This window comes from Tribolium castaneum, chromosome 2 (genome assembly GCF_031307605.1).
Source record: "Tribolium castaneum strain GA2 chromosome 2, icTriCast1.1, whole genome shotgun sequence".
NCBI classification, from domain to species: domain Eukaryota; kingdom Metazoa; phylum Arthropoda; class Insecta; order Coleoptera; family Tenebrionidae; genus Tribolium; species Tribolium castaneum.
Genome location: NC_087395.1, coordinates 14,783,651 through 14,801,774, shown reverse-complemented (window position 1 = coordinate 14,801,774; position 18,124 = coordinate 14,783,651). Strand labels below are relative to the sequence as shown.

Sequence of the window (18,124 nt, the reverse complement as noted above, 5' to 3'; positions counted from 1 at the left end):
CGAGTGTGCGTCAGCTCGAAAACATTGAATGAACCGAAATCAAATGAAATAAACAGCAAAAATGTTAATTTCTTTTTATTTCTTACTCAATAGAGATAATTAAATTTGTTGTAAGTCCTACTATTTACAGAGACGATAACAAATCGGTGAACAGCGTGTCGGGTTGCTCCTTAATTTTGCGAAAATTCTCAATGAACGTGTCTTTCTGGTTCTGGTTGGTCAGGTTCTTGTAGAAGTCCGCCCCAGCAATGCACAGCATTTTCCGGTCCTCGTACTCGTACCTACCGACACGCGTCTGCACGTAAGGGAAAAATAGCCGCAACCACTCGTTCGAACTTGCGCTTATGAAGAAGCAAGTCAAGCACCACGTTGCCATTCCAACCGACAACGATTGCGTGAAATTGGAAAGACTAAAAACCACCCAGTCTTGTAGTAACGGAAGCTGTTTCTCCTCAATCGCTCGCTCGAACACCTAACCGAAAATGGTACAAACCGAACCGAACTAGCAACAACTCACCCGAAAGACAACTTTGCTCAAAAGCTGGGGATGGGGCTGCTGCGGCGATAGGAACTCGCTTATCACCTTCGTGAGGATGTCGGCCGGGGAGAAAAAGTCGTTGAGTATGTCGGGCAGAACGTGGCACAAAATTTCAACTTGGGACATGTAGCCACGTTTGATGTGCTCGAAAATTGCAGAGATTTTTTCGATTGTTTGTACTAAGTGGTCGGGGTTTGTGGGGCTGCCCACAGCTTCGAGCTGCTCGGAACAGTCGGTGTACATGTAGCTGAGGAGGAGTTGGAGGCCCAGGATTGATACGTTCGGATTTTCGGTTTTTGTTTTTTCGAGTGCTAGGCTCATTATTTGTTTACTTATGCCTTTTGTGAGGGTTGGCTTGAATATCACCAGTCGTTCCAAAGCCTAAAGCACAAAATTAAATGGGTAAATAAATGATTTTCTCGCAACTTTCGTAAATTTTAGGAAGATTTTTGGAGAATTTTTAGGCCCGTTTGAGATTATTCGAAAATATGATGAGTTCTAAGATCATGTAATAAGTTTTTGAGAAATATTTTATCAATAATTAAGATACTGCGGGATTTTTTTTAAAAACTTTGTTTTTAGAATGTTAAGTTTCGCAAAAAACAATGCCAAATAATCTAGAAAAATTCTAATCGAAACTATAATAGAATTTTGACAAAGACCAGAGTAAAGAAAATTTGGAGAATGAAGACGTGTTTTTAAAGAAATTTTGAGTACAGTCTATACAAAATAAAATCTAGACAAAAATTTATAAGGTAATCTAAAGACGGATTTTCAAAATAATCAAAATGTTCAAACTTTAGACATAAAAAACGGATTTAGAATATAAAATAGACAAGTATCTTAAAAAAAATATACAGAAGAATATAGGAAAAATTTAGAGAAAGGGTAGAGAAGTAATGATGAAAAATTTTAAACAAAACGATAATTTTTTTAATTAAGAATTAAATTTAAAAGAGAATTTGGAGAATATTTAAGAAGACTTTATAAAATTATTTGGAGTGCAGTCTAAAAGAAAAAGTTATAAAAAATAATCTGGAAAAATTCTAAATAATTTTAAACGCAATGAAAAAAAATTCGGTATGACAGAATAGAAAATTAAAAAGAGAATTGGAGAATGTTTAAGAAGAGTTTATAAAATTATTTTGAGTGCAGTCTAAAAGAAAAATTTATAAAAAATAATCTGGAAAAAATCTAAACGAAACAATAATAAAAATTTGTAAAGGCACATAGTGCAATCTAAAAAAAATGTAAAAAATGAAGAAGTGTTTATAATAGTTATTTTAAGCAGAGTTTAGAAAATAATTATAAAGAAGAATCTGGAGAAGAATTTATAAAATAATCTACAGAAGAGTCCAGGATTAAAATTTGCCGTCAGCATTATAAAAAAATCTTTAAAAAATAGAGAAAAGATAGAAAATTAATGATAAAAATATTTAAACAAAACGATGAAAGAATTTCGGAAAGACGCAGGTTAAAATTTAAAAAAATTGGAGAATGTTTTAATGTTAAAAAAAAATGAAAATAATGTAATAAAGAGTCGAGACTTTTAAAAAGAATCAGAGAATAATTTTACAAAAAAAACTAGAAAAAAGTACAAAAACAATTCTAAAGAATAATTTGGCTGAATTCTAAACGACATTAGACACGAATTTGAACAAACGTAGAGTAGAATCGAAGAGAGATCTTGGAAAATGTTTATGTACTTATTTTATTTACGTTATTTTTTGTTACTAGTGATTAAAGCAAATAATACATACATCAGCCTGTGTTTTTACTTTTTTATGTGTTTAATGTCGATTCTTATTTTCATTTGAAAATATACCAACACTGCAATAAATTACGAAGGCTTACCTTCATCAAAATTATTTGTAAATTATTCGGTGGCTTTTGCTGCAACAACACTGTGAACGCAGTTGACAAAACATTTGAAATAAAATTCGACTCGAGATGAGTCTCTTCGATGTTTTCAACAATGAAAAAACCCAAAGTCCAGACTAGAATTGTGTGTTCTTGCGAACGTTTTAAAATTCTAAAATAAAAAATTAGATCATGACCCGCAAAATCAATTAACTTACTCGTTATTTGAATTTAAATTGCACTGGACGTATTCTGTCGCACAGGGTAGAATAATTTGCATTTCTTCCGAAATCCCCCCAATGCTAATATTACTCAACTTGCAACCCTCCAAAAGGTACAAAAGCCCGTGCAAACAGGCCATTCGCGACGGCAAAAACGAGCTCTTCAAATACTGCGTTAACAACTTTTTTATTGTTTCGTACGTCTCCAAGTCCTAAAAACATCATTCCAATTAAAGATTAAAACACAAAAATAAACAAACCGGTGTTAAAACAGCCGTGGCTTTCGAAATCCCCACAATTAAATACTGGTGGAGCAACTCGTCCTCAACAGTGTGCAATTTTGACAATTCTAGAAACACTTCCAACATCCAGCTAAACTGTGACTTGTCCGTAAATAAATCTGAAATTGTCACGGTAGATCTGACGATTTCGTGCAAGAAACGAAGCGGTGTTGACCCCTAAAACCACGTCAAGTCAAGTCAAACATAACTGGAATAATTACTTGATTTTTCAATTGTTGGGTGTAGTAATCCAGAAGAAACTGCAAACACGAATTAATATCCAACCCGTGACTCTCCAACAACTCCTCTCTGTGTTTCCAGATATTCGCAGTGGGGCACTTGTCGTCGATTTCGACGATTTTTGCCGCAATTGAGAGGTATTTCACCGACACTTGTCCGTAAGAATAGTGTTTGCACCGTTTCTCGAAGTTCGTGTGTTCGAAAATATTCCCAATTTTTGGAAGATAACCCGCCTCTCGATACTTGCGCTCGATTGTGTCTTGAATTTTCCGCAATTTTTCGTTACTGATTGTGCTTTTCGGTGTGTTAGGATACCGCGAAACGTGGATTAATTGCGATAAGTTGGTGTTTCCAGGAGTTGGGAAATACAAAGTTTGTACTAAAAGTGCCGTGATTGCTTTGACCGCTAAACTGGACGCGTGGACGACGTCTTGCACAACTAGCGAGTCCTTGTCTTCGAAGTTGTTGCACAGAACGCTCAAAAGAGACATCCAGGTCTCCTCGAATTGTTGCCGAGAGGTCCAGCCTAAGAGTGTTGTTCTGGAAAAAACCACTGTGATTCTATGTGGTTTCAGAGGCATTTCACGTGAAGCGGACAACGAAAAAAATTTGATAAAGTGAAATTCGGGATAATTGTCCTACAAAGCATAATGATTTTTTGTAGGGGACTTCTAAAAAACTGACAAAAATATTGAAATAACTAATGCATAGCAATAAATATTTAAAATAGTACTTTATACAGCCTGTTAGGGAATGGTTTAGTAAAAATTTGAAGGTAGATAGAGAATGGCAAAATAAATCCAGTAAGAAAAATTTTTATGCAGAGTTTTCCCAAAAAAACGTGCTTAAAATGGGTTCGAAATTTTGAGAACTGCTAAACTGGAATGAAAAAAATTAGCGTAAATTTTAAAATTATTGACAAAACAGTAGAGGTAAATTTACTTCTTGGTCCACTCCGTATTTTTTTATTTTAATTTGTGTTTCGTTATTTAACTTTACAAAACTGGGGTTCGAACCTCCTACTCAAATGAACATGCTAGCCATAATTTTGAAAAATTTTCAAAAAGTTCATGTGCCACATGTCCATTTTGTTTAAGGAAAAAATGCTACTGCTAATAAACTACCATGAATCACAAAGTTTTTCAAAAAAGTATGTACTAGAAGAATGATATAAAGGTTTTTTTTGTGAAGAAAACCAAATGTAAAATTAGAAATACGATTTTTTTTTATTTTCAATTATTTAAAAAAAATATGTTTAAAAAAAATGCTTATATTAGTATACAGAGTGTCCCAACGAGTAGATAAAATCCATTATTTACCTTTATATGTTAGAATTTTTTTTCCCTAAGCCCCAACTATTCAAGGTGTTTTCGAAATTACGTATAACACAAACTTGTTTCTTTTTAAATGGAACACACACTATATTTTTTTGCATGTTTGCATTTAGTCGATTTTGCTTAGTTTTTAAAATATTTTTTTTTTTCAAGAAAAACACGCTCTTTTAAAAAATATATTACACAAAAACGGAAAATTCAAAAAAAGACTTTCACCACTTTAAAGAGAAAAATTCAAACTTAAATCGGTACCAATTGATTAACGCATTACCATTAGGAACGTAAAAAAATTATGAAGTGTGTTAAAAGTTGAATAACTTGAGTCGGATGAAATTATATGGGGATTTAAAAATTCGCCATAAATATTAAAAATCTAGTGAAAAGTTTTTGATGTCCTTAAATAATTGATCACGTTTCGTTTAAATTCTTGGAAGTAAAGACTGAAAGATGGAAATGACAATGACTTAATAACAACAACAAAAACAAAATTATTTCACTGTAAAAAATGACGAAAAATGAACTAACATAAATATAAAATAATATTAAAGTTATTATTAGCTGAAATTTTCACTTTTCGACTACTGGAACAATACTTGATAATTTTTAATAATATTTTTAATGTTTAAAGTTAAATATGTTTTGAGTAATCAGAAAAAAACACTTAACCGTTAATGTTTTTAGATAGACAATTTAAAGGTCTTTTAGATGCAAAAATAAAAATAAAGTGTTCATTTAAAATTTTGTAGTTATTCAGCTTTTAACAAACCTCTTATTTTTTTTGTTTTCTTGATTGCAGTGAGCTAAAAAATATATTCGGAAAGTTTGAACATTTTTCTTTAAAGTGGTGAAAGTCCCACTTTTCAAAGAATCTTAGTTTTGGGGCAATACATTTTTAAAAAGAGAAAATACATTTTAAAAAAAATAAAATATTACTTTTCTAACATTTAAAGGTGAATAATAGACACCCTGTAAAAATTTTACATTATAAGTCGCAAAATGGGATCTCTATTCATTTACCCGAAAAAAAATTCAAATTTCGAACCTGATTTCAAAGTTTTATTTATTTAATAAAAAAAGTAAATTATCTATTATAAAGCATCATTTTAAATACTTTGTTATATATTGCTTAATTTTTCGGATATCAGTTTACAAAAACGTTATGCTTAATACTAGTCAATTTTGAGAAATCAGTAGCTTTATAAATAAGTCGCTCACGAAAAAATCATTATGTATTTACATTCATACCTCGTAGATGAGCAATTGTAACCAAAATTCAAGTTGTTGAATTTTTTTTGTCCGTTTCACGTGAAATGCCCCTTTGGCTGCTTTTACCTGAAGATAAATTCTTCGAGAACGTCGATTTCTTGCAGGTACTCGATCGGCAAGGGCGGGACCTGCGTCTGGAAGGTGCCGACGAGTTCGGGGGTCCACCCACTTTTCAATACTTGGGTCGGTATCAACACGAAGGAATTAACAACGGAGAGGCGCGACAACGAAACGATGATATTTTTGATCGGTTTAAATAAAAGTTTCGGAACGATTGGGTCCGAGTTTTTGTACAACCAGGTCACTAGACTATACATTTGGTAACAAGCCTCACCCGCAGGGGTGGTTTGTAAAACACTGCTTGATATCGCGGGTAACTGTCCCTTATCTGATAATAAATACTCAACTAACTTATATAAACTATTAACAATGGAGCACAACCATGATATGTGGGACTCTTGATTCAACACACCAAACAATTTTTTCTCCTTAAGTACCGACTCACAGCAGTGGATCGCCAAGTCAATGTAATTTAGATTAAAATTTTTACGGTCGATTAAGTAGTTTATTGACTCTAAACAAATTACACCAAATTTCACGAGGACCTCGCTATTGTCCGAAACTTTGGTTTCGGGTAACTGATCAATGTAGAACGTTACAGACGGGATCAGGTCGTAAATTTGGGTCAAAAATCTCGAATCAAAACGTTCGGAGTCTTCGAGCGTTGGCACACTAAAAACCTACTTGAAACGTAAATAAGCGACCAAATGACTCAAAACAACCTGAATATGGTCACAGACCGTCGTCACTTCCTCCGATAAACAAGTAACCGTTGCTGTAATCAGTGGCTCAACTGTTTTATTTCTGTCCAACCCCAACCTGAGGCACTCTTTAAAAACAACTTTGCTGAAGTCCGCATTTCGTAAAAAATTGCACAACTCTTCGTAATCCAATCGAGTCAAAAGCTGCGCCGTTTCTTTGCTGTTACATTTCTCGCGGATTTGTGCCAAATACCAGTTTTTGTCAATTGCGAGTTTTTTGATATAGTCGGGATTGACCGAACGTTTTTGGTCAAACTCCAGTGGGCTTATGTCGTAATATTGTGTACACAATTTATTCAAAAGACTCGATAAAGCCTCGTTTCTGAAACATCACATTACGGAATTTATCCATGATTTGTTGACTCTGCTTACTTTCTCACTAAATTTAAAGCTGCGATTTTTTTAATAATTGCCAGCAAATCCTCTTTGGCCAACTGTTCGTGCACCTCCGCCATTGACATGGTGAGGAGGAGTTCGATTTTACGACTTGCTAAATTTGCTACCAGTCTAGAAACAGCCAATTCTTTCGAAATTAAAAGTTTTGGTAGTAAAAGTTTGAGGAGTGTTCCAGTGTGGTAAGGGTGCGTGTTTTCAACGGATTTTAAAATCTGTAGCACAAAAACCGGCTACTTGAAAACATAGACGTCATTAATAATAAGAGGATTTTATCTGACTTACGTCTTTTGAATCTAAGTTTGTGGTCATGAGACTGTCTATAAAAATTTTGCTGGTGGCGCTGTTGCGGTGCACTGATGAAATAAATTCGGAAATGGGGTCCTCGTCACATAAATGGACGATTTGAGAAACGTAATTGGTCAAAAACCAAGATAACTGGTCCAATTTTAGCACATCCTGATTCTAAAAATTAAAAAAAAAAACGAACGATCTTTTAACATTTAAAGTGAACTGAGATGAAAACTCAATTAAGAGCACTTTTTATGCATAATGTTTTATTTAATAAATATTTAAAGTAACTGAAACCACAAAAGTGTTAATTTTTCCTTAATTTAACAGAAATAATGAAACCTGAGACCGAAATTTTCAAAATAATTTTAGTATGTAAAGTTTCTTTTAAAATACACGTTGCTCTTATTTCTTACGTCGTTAAACAAGACTAAGAATTTTTAATTTCCACTGTCTAATTTTAAAATTGTTAAAGTCTTTAATAGTTAAAACCTGTCAGAATAAATTTTTTAAAAAGATATTTTTTGTCACATCCTTTATGTCCCGTCCGTTATGTGTCGTGGTTACAAAGTTTCAACAAGTTCCACATTTTACTTCAATGACAATTATTAAATTAGCAGAATTTTATAACCATTGTTTAACAATAAAAGTGTTAAGTCTTTTTTGTGTGCCGTCCGTAATTAATTTATATTTTTTTTCCTGTTCGTATTTCAAATTTTACAGATATGGCTCTAATTATTGTAGGTTGCAAACAGTTGGACTGGTTCTAAGTTCCCATAAAAAAAAGCACTACTACTGATACTGTTCATAAAAACTGAAAATATTTATAACATGTCTGTTAACCACTAAAGTAATTCGTAATTCTTTCTTTGCAAAGAACCGTCCGAAATAAGCTATTTTTGTCAAAATTACAACATAATAAGTTCTTTTCATGCAGAATAAAGCGTTTTTCCGCAATTCCTAAAATTTATTTTCTTTTCTAAGCAAAAAAAAGTTATATAAAAATTTATTGGCCATGAGTATTTTGTAATATAACATGAGAAGCCAATATTTATTGGTAAAGATTTCCTTAAATTCACTTCAAAACTTTGTAAAAAATAGACACTGGGAAGCTAAACTCGACAATTTCAATATGATAGAAAAATGTACTTTTTATAAAGACTTACCATATAATCACAAAACAAAATAATGCTGCCGGTGGACAAAATTTTCTGGTTGATGGAAGGCGAAACCGGGCTCAAATCTGCAACTTGACCCCAAAATTTCTTCTCATTGTAGTTCAAAATAGTGAGAACGTAAGACCACAAAAATACTACAATTGGATATTCGTGGGCAACTTTCAAAAAATTATTACTAATATCCTCCAACTGTGCTACATTAACATTAGAAATCGCAAAAATTGCAATTTTACAATGACTCCCTAAAAAAACGTAATTAATTCCATTCTTTCCCTCAGTTTCCTTTATCACCTGACTGGAAAATATGAATACAATACATAAGAAAAATGGAAATTTCCTCAATAAAAAAATCATTAGTTCCATCCCTCGTAACTTCGACACAAAACCTCGATGCGAGGTTTAACACCCGGAACAAAAACCGAACAAAAATCATTTCCGGAGCAACCTCCCGGAAAATATCAACACTGTTTAGCACATTCAAAGGATCAGCCGTCGGTGCGCAATTTTCAAAAATACTCCCTGGTGCGAACTCCGCCTTCAATTCGTTGATTTTCGCAATGAGACTTTCCTCCTTCACTGGCGATAAAACCAACAAACCAATCAGAATTTTCGCCAGTCTTCGGGTATACGAAAATTGCCAATTATCCTAAAACCAAGCATAAATCAAACGCACCTCAAACCACGGTTTCGTACATAAACCAACGGTTCTTGAAACAACAAAAGTAAAACACTGTCAACAGGCTGGAACACCGACGGTTCCAGCACAAAAATCAGTCTTCGCAGCGAAACCAACGCCTCCACACTATCCAGTCGAATCTTATTCTGCCTCAGCATTGGCAAAATCGCATCGGTGACTTGGGTCGACCACCGGAGCCACTTTTCCGAATTGGAACAATATTTGCTATCGTCCAGAATCAAAGCTACCAAGTCGATAACCTCGTGGTACTCATACAGTCGCAACAGCATCGACAAGACAACGTCTCGCGTCGTTTCCAATTCTTTGGCGTCGGCTGTGTTTGATTTGTTACGTGTCAGGAAAATATTTTCAACGATTGGCTCCAGCGCTGGGATGCAGTGCGTCAAAGGCGACTGCTCACTGGCCATCAAACCGTCACACAAATGGATTATTTTCGGGACTGTTATGATGCTTTTGGAGTGCTGCTTACTGTGGGAAAGCTGGACTAGGAATTGGAAGATTTTCTTCACCAAATCGCTGGCAAGCCTGCGTCACTCGTTAGGAACAAGAAATCAATCAACTGACACTTACAGAATCTGCCCCTTTTCGATGTAGTCGAACTGCTTCAGAACAAATCCGATGAAAATTTGCTCCGAATCGAGGAGACAGTAGTTCACCCTGAGCTGGATCAACTGGTTGAGCAACTGCAGCACTCTGCACTGCAGCCTAACGTCGCTTGTGATAGTGTAATGCTTTAAAGACTTGATGACCATTGGCTCAAAAATGCGGATGTAATTGGCCAGAATTTTATCCGAGTTTCGCACAGGCAAGGGTTTGGCGTCCCGCCGGTGCAAGTAGCCCATGAGAGTGCTGTCCCCGTCACAGTCCACTTTGTGAATGTTTTTGAACGAATTGAAGCACTCGGACACACCATCGTACGGCTTTTGGTACAAGTTGTGGTAAAATCCGTTCGATTGCTCGCCCACTTCCGCCTGGTTTACTTCCCTGATCAGGCCAATATTACTCGTCAAGTTGTTCCCAAACAAACACTTGAGTAGCTGCTGGACGCACTCAACCGTCGCCGACGCCTCCAGCGTGAACGTGAACCGAAAATACCCCAAAATATCTTCGGCAATCGCGTGAAACTCAACCAGAGTCCCCACTTCCATCAAAACCGCAAACGAGTGAAGCGTCTGTGTTAACAACCCTGAGAACTTCACACAGGCTTCACTCTCTAACGTTATCTTATAATTCGTATAAGCCTGTCGCAGAATTTCGTAAAACTTCATGTAGTGGGGAAGGTGCAAAAACGCCCCTTTTGAGTCCTTCTTGTCCTTATCCTCCTTCTCCGGTGTTTTACTCGGACTTAGAACCTTCTTCTCCAAGTCACTTTTGCGCCTTTTGATTGGCGAAGCCGTCGACAAGTTGGGTAAGACAGGTTTTGATTGGAGCTGACTCGGGGTGACGTCGTCAAGAACGTAGTGAAAAATATTGAGGAGTTTCACCAAATGGGACAAGAAATGGTCGCTCAGTTTGGAGAATTTGGGGCTTGAGAACATGTCCCATGGTTGGGTTGAGGGCTCACTCTCAGATATGGGTTTGATCAGACTGAGGGCGTACCCTAAATAAGCCAATAGGAACACGTGCTTGTGGTCAGGTGATACGTACCGGCGTAGAGATTGGACGAGAGATTTAGGAGGTTTAAATGGCACGTCAAGTCGTAACAAATCACGGAATGGCTCAGCAAATACACACAAATGTTAAATAAGTCTAATGTAACATCTGAATCAGAATTGTCTTTCTCCGTTTGAAATATTTTACAGTTCCAGGCTTTAGTGTAGACTGTTGTAGGATATGCGTTTGAGAGAAGTGATAGTGTTTCCAAGCAACCATACTACAATTATCACAATTAATTGAGATAGTTTAAACGAAGTAATACTGACTATGAAATGATTCGATGTTCCGGTCAGTAGAAAATGATACAACTTTGTAACAATTCTCGATAGAGAATATTCGGTTTTATCACAGCGTTCGTGCAAAATTTGGCTAAACGGAGACGGCATATTATCGATAAGGTGTTTCTTTGTTAAGTCTTTCTCCGTGTTTTTATCACACAAGTTTGACAAAAACAATTTTTTGTAATGAATCGCTTTGGCCGTAACAGCATTTTCCTCGTGATACAAAAACGGAATTACACTAAAACAAAGCATAAAACACTCAATTTACTAAATACAGACTGATCCAGAAATACTGAGTCTGTTGGCAACACTGGACTCAAATTTTTAAGGATACTAATGGAGTACGCTTCCAGTCAACAACAATTTAACATTCTTGTAGGATTGTACATCAAATAATTGTTAAGAAAAATAGAATTCGGTTGCAATGTTACAAATTACAAGCACAAATACTTTCAAATGTGTTGCCAACAGACTCAGTATTTCTGGATCAGTCTGTACAACGGAGGACTATAGCTTAGGAGACGAAACGAGATACAAAAACGCAGGATTTTCTGACCCAAAAAAATTGTCTCGGCGACAAATCGTATTAAATTAATTTAAATCCTGTCAATTATTTAATTATTTGGAAAAAATGCAGAAATATTGAGCTTTGTACTTGTAACAGACTGAGAAACTGACGATTAAATTTTATAAGAGACATGAGAAAAAAAAATTAAAATTTGCGCTTCGTTACGTATTTTTCAAGACGCTGCGAATACTGTTAAAGATATAAGAAAAAAGTTATCTCTGTCGTCAACGGTTTATGCCCCAAAGACGTTCAAAGACGCTGAAGCGACTGATTCGTTTATTCGTTAATTTATACCTAAACTATAGAAGATAGAAATATGGTGTCGCGGACTTTTTTATGGGAAATTTAATTCTCTACAACTCTGTTCGTTACACTTTTTCTGTATCTTCAACCGTATTCGCAGCGTTATGAAAAATATGGGGCAGAGTGCACGTTGGTAAAACTTTTTTATTTTTATTTTATTTTTTTAATATAGTTTACGATACAATTTTTGCATTATGTTTATCGCTTACTGTAGAGAATTTAATACTTTATTTGTCTGTTTTTGTTTGTTTGTTATGTGTTAATTGTTATACAAATACAACCATTTATTCAAATTCATTGCTCCGAAAACTTAGACGGTAATGGAACAACTGGGCTCTCTGGCGAAAGAAAGAACGGGGACGTTTTATTTGTACGTCGTTTCATATCCTAGCCTTTAGACATCCGTACTAAATACTTACGAAACAATGGCACTAGCGGCGCCACTCCTAACCCGAGCGTCATCATTTCGCAAAAAATTGAACAAAACATCGTCAATTATCCGATTTTGGAAATCACTAGAACCAGTGATATTGCAAATAGTGACGTAGGGAAGCTTCGAAACAAGTTCACACAAAGCGACTTTCACAAGCCAGTACGGATTGGTTGCTAAAAGTGGCAGACAATTCAAAATCGGTAAAACGTGAATGTTGTTAACCGATTCTGCGATTTTTTCCAAACAAACATCCAAACTTATGATTGTTTGTCGCGCACAACCGGACGATTCGTCCTCAAGGCCCTTAAACCAAAATTTAGCAAAGAACAATTACATAAATTGCTATACTTTTATTATAAATTTCACGAGAGAATCCAGCTGAAGTCGGGCAAAATTCCCATCGCAACAATTCGACTCGATCCATTTGTCGTAACTCGAGTGAGTTTCGCTCAACACAGCTGTGATAAAATTGGATAAAAGTGTCCTAAAAACGCCCCGCAGTTGCGGGTCGGTGTGGTTTTCGTACAATATCAAGTCGGCGATTGGTAGGTGATTTTTCGATTTGCATTTTTTACCCAAACAGAGGAGCAATATTTTTGGGTAGATTCGCACAATTGAGGCAAGACAGGTCAAAGCTAGGGATTTTACGGAAACTCGGACTGATTTATCAGGAATACAAACGCCCTTCTGGCCTGACAAAAGAAACGATTTGGTGATCAGTCTCGCACAATAAACTAGCGAAATATCGGTGTCTAGAAAACTACCAATAGCAACGTCCTACAATAAAAAATTATCAACTTGTTTGATGTTGGAAAAGAGTTTTACTGGAAAATGTGTTTCACAGTTCTTGTCATCCTCAATATACGAGTAGCTTTTTTCAGAGGAATCGTCACTTATCGTGAGTCGTTCCAGATTATCACCAACACTGTGACTTTTCCCTACGTATTCAGAAATCTTATAATCGAAACTATCAAGCTGTGTCAAAGACACATCAAGTGAGGAGTTTTTACTCTCACTTGACAACGACTTTTCTAGTTCGTTAGTTTTGGCACAAGGTACGTTCATTACTGAAAGTTTCGACTCATCTATCCATTTTTCTATATCCGACCTTATAGTGTCGGTAAGTTCGGACTCCAGAAACAAATCGTCATTTGCTGCACTTGTCGCAACACTTAACTGACTTGGGGAACGCAGTGCTGACATTGAATAAGAAGTTGGTAAACTAATCCTACTTTTATCTACGCCACTTTCGCTCAATAAAATTTGCCTCAATTCAAGGGAACAATTCTGGAGTAAAACATTCAAAGTTTCTAAAGCTGCATTCACAACGTTGTGATCCTTATTAGAAAAATAGTGGAGACACAACTCGTAAATCTGTAAAAATTAGCTACAAGGCGCCAAACAACAAAAAAACAGTTACTTGTAACAATTTATCCACGGATAAGGAAGCATTATCTCCGTTTTGATTATCGTTCAAGTGTTGTAATAAATTCTTCAAACACGCCAAAACTCCCAATATTAGAAAACTACTTTGATTATCACTGACTGGAATTAACAAATCTACAAATCCACAAACAACAATCAAATGAACACCTGAAACGGAACGACTCACCTAACAAATAATTAATTACGTATGCCATAAAAATAGACGGTTTTCTACAGTTCAGACACACATTTAACACACAAGTGGTCGCAGACCGCCTGATAACAGGCGAAGAGTGTGAGATGTTTTTCAAGAAACCTTTCAATAAATCCTACAACGCGAAACTAATAATTCTAAGCCACAACGCGCCCCTGCTTTACTTTTATCTCAACCTCTGACGTAAAGCTCCCCAAAACCCGCATTATCGGCGCCAAACTATTGGCCAAAGTCTCATGAATCTGCTCCTCAGGCCGCTGCGAGACCTTAATCAAGGTGGGGAAAAGGTTAACCACGTACGGCTTGCCCTTATGGGGCCGTATCAAGTGTGCCAGCTGCGAAAACCGCTTCAAGGCGGCCCGTAGTGATCGAGCTGAACCGTTTTGCTTGATCCCTTTATGTAGTTCAATTTGTACTTTACCAATGTTCCCATCGTTCATGGCCTGGAACCGCTCAACTCAAAAACACGCCACAAACTCGCAGCTCATTACTCTGATCACTTTATTGAGACAGTCCCCCGCTGTCATCCGCACGTCGGACTCCTGGTCGTCGCATAACTGCAAAAGCACCTCGATCGTTATGCTGAGGTAGGTGGGGAAACTGGGGGCGATTTTGATCGTTGAATTGGAAATTGCCTCCGTGACGATGTGACAGTGCTGGATCTTGTCCTTTTTTCTACAATTTGGATGGTTAAGTGGCGTTAATTGGCCAATTGGCTTACTTTGAGGAGTCAAATGTTTGGTTAGGTGCCGAGAGGGTCTTGAGGACTTCCAGCGATTTTAGCAGTTTTTCCTGGGTGGCCATTTTTAGCTAAAGGGGGTGATTTAAGACGGTTTTAATCGGCTGTTAGCTGCTGTCCACCAGTTTTAAACGCATTGTTTATTTTAACATTTTTTAGACACATCACACGAAAAACATACGGGAAAGTCAAGTCGACTGTCAAAACAAATGTCAAATTTTATTTTGCCAAGAATTGTCCAAATTTTAATAATTGTGGCATTCAGTTTGCAACAATATCTTTAAAACCGGCCGATTTTGTGGTAAAGTCACAGCGTTTGTGTGTTTGTGTTTATTTAGAAGAAATTTAAATGATCCGCTGCTTTTTTTCTTTGGGGTGGTACGCCAAATGTCAAAAAATTTCGTCGAACTGTCAATAGTTTTTGTGGAAATAAATAATTAAAATCTTTCGGAAAAATAAACAATGTGTTTCCGCGAATAGCCCCAGTCGACCATGTGATAAGCCGTAATTAACCCATAGATATTACAATGTAGGAAAAACACTTTTCCATTTCCCATGAAGAATGCTAGCATAAATCTTTCCTCCGACTTCTGATGGGACAAGCTGGTGTTATTTGGAGAGTTTGAATGGAAATGTGAAAAAAATGAATAGTTATGTGCAACATTTGGGCCTAACAGCTTGGCGGAAAAAATCGGCACTGTTGATAGCCATAGGATTGCTTTCGATAATAATTTTTGGCTTGCAATTTTCCCGAGTGAGTGACAAAGCGCTCCTAAAGGAAGATAACGGGGGCCCGCACATGATAGTCGCTGAGTCCTTAATACAAAGTAATGTTAAATTCGTGGAAAGTAACCAAAGACCCAGTGCAGCTAAAGTTGAGACGGTTGAGCCAAATTTAGGTTCTTTTACAGACTTAGAACAACCAAGTCGCGACGATATTGCACGGAGACGTCCGTCCATTGAGGCGTTAGAAACAGAACAGCAACTAGGAATACCCTACGTCAACCTGAACTCGAATAATCCATACATTCCGCCAAAACGTATAGTCCACTTGGATTTGAAAGGGGCCCCACCTCTAGTCAGTTTTTTGAAGAAGTTTTTCCCCCTGATACGCAACATGGGGGCCACGGGCCTCTTGCTAGGTTGTAGCCCCACTAACGAAACTTGCCCCTAAGTCAATTGTTTTAGAATATGAAGACATGTTCCCTTATTCCGGCATCTTGAAAAACATTTCGGCCAAAAACGCCTACACTCCCGCCCAAATCGCCGAAATCCTGGACTTGGCCGAGAAATCCCAACTGGAAGTCATCCCCCTGATCCAAACTTTCGGCCACATGGAGTTCGCTCTGAAGCACATTGAGTTGGCGAAACTCCGCGAAGTCCCGGGGAGCCCCCAGGCCCTGTGCCCCAGCAGGAACAGCTCGCTCGACTTCATCCGCGAAATGGTGGAGCAAGTGGTGTCCCTCCACCCAAAAATCAAGTACTTACACATCGGCTGTGACGAAGTGTTCCAAATGGGCGAATGCGAAATCTGCCGCTTGGAACTCCAAGAAACTCTCTTCCTGAAACACGTCCAGAACGTGTCGAGAATAATCCACGAGAGGCACCCGCACCTGCGGCTCATCATTTGGGACGACATGCTGCGCCACCTGTCCCAGCAGAGCATGCTGGACGTGAACCTGGGGGCGCTGGTCGAGCCCATGGTGTGGGTGTACGCCGAGGACGTGTACCGGTTCGTGCAGCCCCCCGTCTGGGACAAGTACGCGGCCGTGTTCAAGACAGCCTGGGCGGCGTCGGCCTTCAAGGGGGCCTTCGGGGAGACGCTTTTCGTACCTGATGCCAAGCGCCACCTCGAGAACAACCTGCGGTGGTTGGAGGTGATGTCGCAGCAGAGTAAGATTTTTAAGAGGGGGTTTTCGGGGCTGGTTCTCACGGGGTGGCAGCGCTACGACCACTTCGCCGTTCTGTGCGAGCTGCTGCCGGCGGGGGTGCCCTCACTGGGGCTCAGCCTGGTGGCCGCCACTTACGGCTACTTCAACTCGAGTCTCAAAAACAAGTTTCTGGCGAGCTTGACGTGCCCGCAGCACAATTCGGGGCGGAATCAGCCGTTTATCAATTTGGACGCTGATCCCTTCCTTTGGGATAAGCTGGGGCGGTGCATGTTCCCCGGAAGTCCGTTTTTTAGGCTTACTTATCGGCTGCACGCCATGGAAAGCGAGGTTGATGAATATTTAAAAGCCACGAAGAGGCATAAAGGTTGGATGACTGATTATAATATTCGGCATAATTATAGTTTGCCGTTGAGGGTTGATGAATTGGTCGGTGATTTACCGAGGATTTATCACGGAACCACTTCTCTAGTCAGGTCGGCCGTCGATGCGATGGTCGATGTTTTTGATAATTACACGATAAGTGAGTGGATCGAGCAAAAGATATATCCTTACATAATCCAGTTGGAAAAAATACAAAACCAAAGTATTGCGTTGAAAAGTGTCAATCAATGGCCGGCCAGGCCTTTGCCCCCGTTAAGGGACTTGCAAAGGCTGGGCGTGCCTTTACCTACAAATTAATTGGTAAAATTGTGTTCATTTTATTTGATATTTCAAGGAACGGTAAATACTCATGTGTACAAATTTTATTTATACAACTCATTTTGGAAGCGGTGTTTTTTACCCAATTAAAAATAGTACTTAGTTAAAACTGTACTTAGAGTTAACGATTTTTAATAAACTGCAACAATTAATCAACACAAACGCACATACACAAGACGTATCCATAAAACACTCAGTTTGTAGTTTATTTAGCCAACAAGTTTGACAATCGTCGATTAGTCGCCGATTAGCAAACGATTAAACGAAAAGTAAATTTAGGGTACTTCTAGCATCAAGGAAATAATTTACTTTTTCAACTTAATTCACTCATTAGAAATAAATGCATTCACGCACGTTAAAAAAATTTCGATTAATTTGGTGCCTTCACCGATTATGACCACCAAAACTCCGTTTTGATAAATAAAAGCCAAGCCAATGAGTCATTTTTAATATTTGATTAATAGAGATTGTAATGTTATTTACTTAAAGTTGTATATTATATTTTAAGATGTTGTTTGTTTGAAAATACAGTTTTTGTGATCTGATTTTAAGTTGTTAAATAATAGATCTGAAATCAAGAGATGTTAGCTGTTGATTACGAAGTGATGAATGTATAACAAAAATTAATAAAGCTTTAGAACGTGTGATTGTTTCGTTGTTTATGCCCAGAAATAAAAAATGATTCTCCCAATTTCAATTTTTTGGTGATTAATGGAAATCTTATTGTTTCTTATCGCCCATTTGTTTGTCCAATTATCTCTTACATAAATAGTGATTTATTGTAAGAACATGGA

At 37.4% G+C, this 18,124-nt stretch overlaps 2 protein-coding genes across 3 annotated transcripts; one reads left to right on the top strand and one right to left on the bottom strand.

Annotated features, from left to right (window-relative positions):
* Positions 1-59: 59 nt before the first annotated feature.
* Positions 60-14,956, bottom strand: htt (huntingtin). Its single transcript, XM_008193305.3, has 24 exons — positions 14,722-14,956; positions 14,492-14,675; positions 14,165-14,443; positions 13,974-14,115; positions 13,782-13,921; positions 13,187-13,735; positions 12,710-13,138; positions 12,348-12,664; positions 11,043-11,295; positions 10,768-10,993; positions 9,691-10,720; positions 9,117-9,645; positions 8,715-9,069; positions 8,412-8,665; positions 7,240-7,419; positions 6,934-7,187; positions 6,523-6,883; positions 5,807-6,480; positions 3,122-3,680; positions 2,880-3,077; positions 2,617-2,831; positions 2,393-2,570; positions 518-919; positions 60-472 (listed from the first exon to the last, which is right to left on the bottom strand). The coding sequence occupies exons 1-24, from the start codon at positions 14,802-14,804 to the stop codon at positions 125-127; spliced, it is 8,139 nt and encodes a 2,712-aa protein (XP_008191527.2). The 5' UTR covers positions 14,805-14,956; the 3' UTR covers positions 60-124.
* Positions 14,957-15,122: 166 nt separating this feature from the next.
* On the top strand, positions 15,123-17,974 carry LOC656874 (hexosaminidase D). Of its 2 annotated transcripts, XM_008193321.3 has the most exons (3): positions 15,123-15,566; positions 15,651-15,881; positions 15,928-17,974. In XM_008193321.3, the coding sequence occupies exons 1-3, from the start codon at positions 15,383-15,385 to the stop codon at positions 17,307-17,309; spliced, it is 1,797 nt and encodes a 598-aa protein (XP_008191543.1). In that variant the 5' UTR covers positions 15,123-15,382; the 3' UTR covers positions 17,310-17,974. The 2 variants fall into 2 exon arrangements, with proteins under 2 accessions (XP_008191543.1, XP_968467.1); XM_963374.5 differs by having other exon boundaries at positions 15,124-15,881.
* The last annotated feature ends 150 nt before the right edge of the window (positions 17,975-18,124 follow it).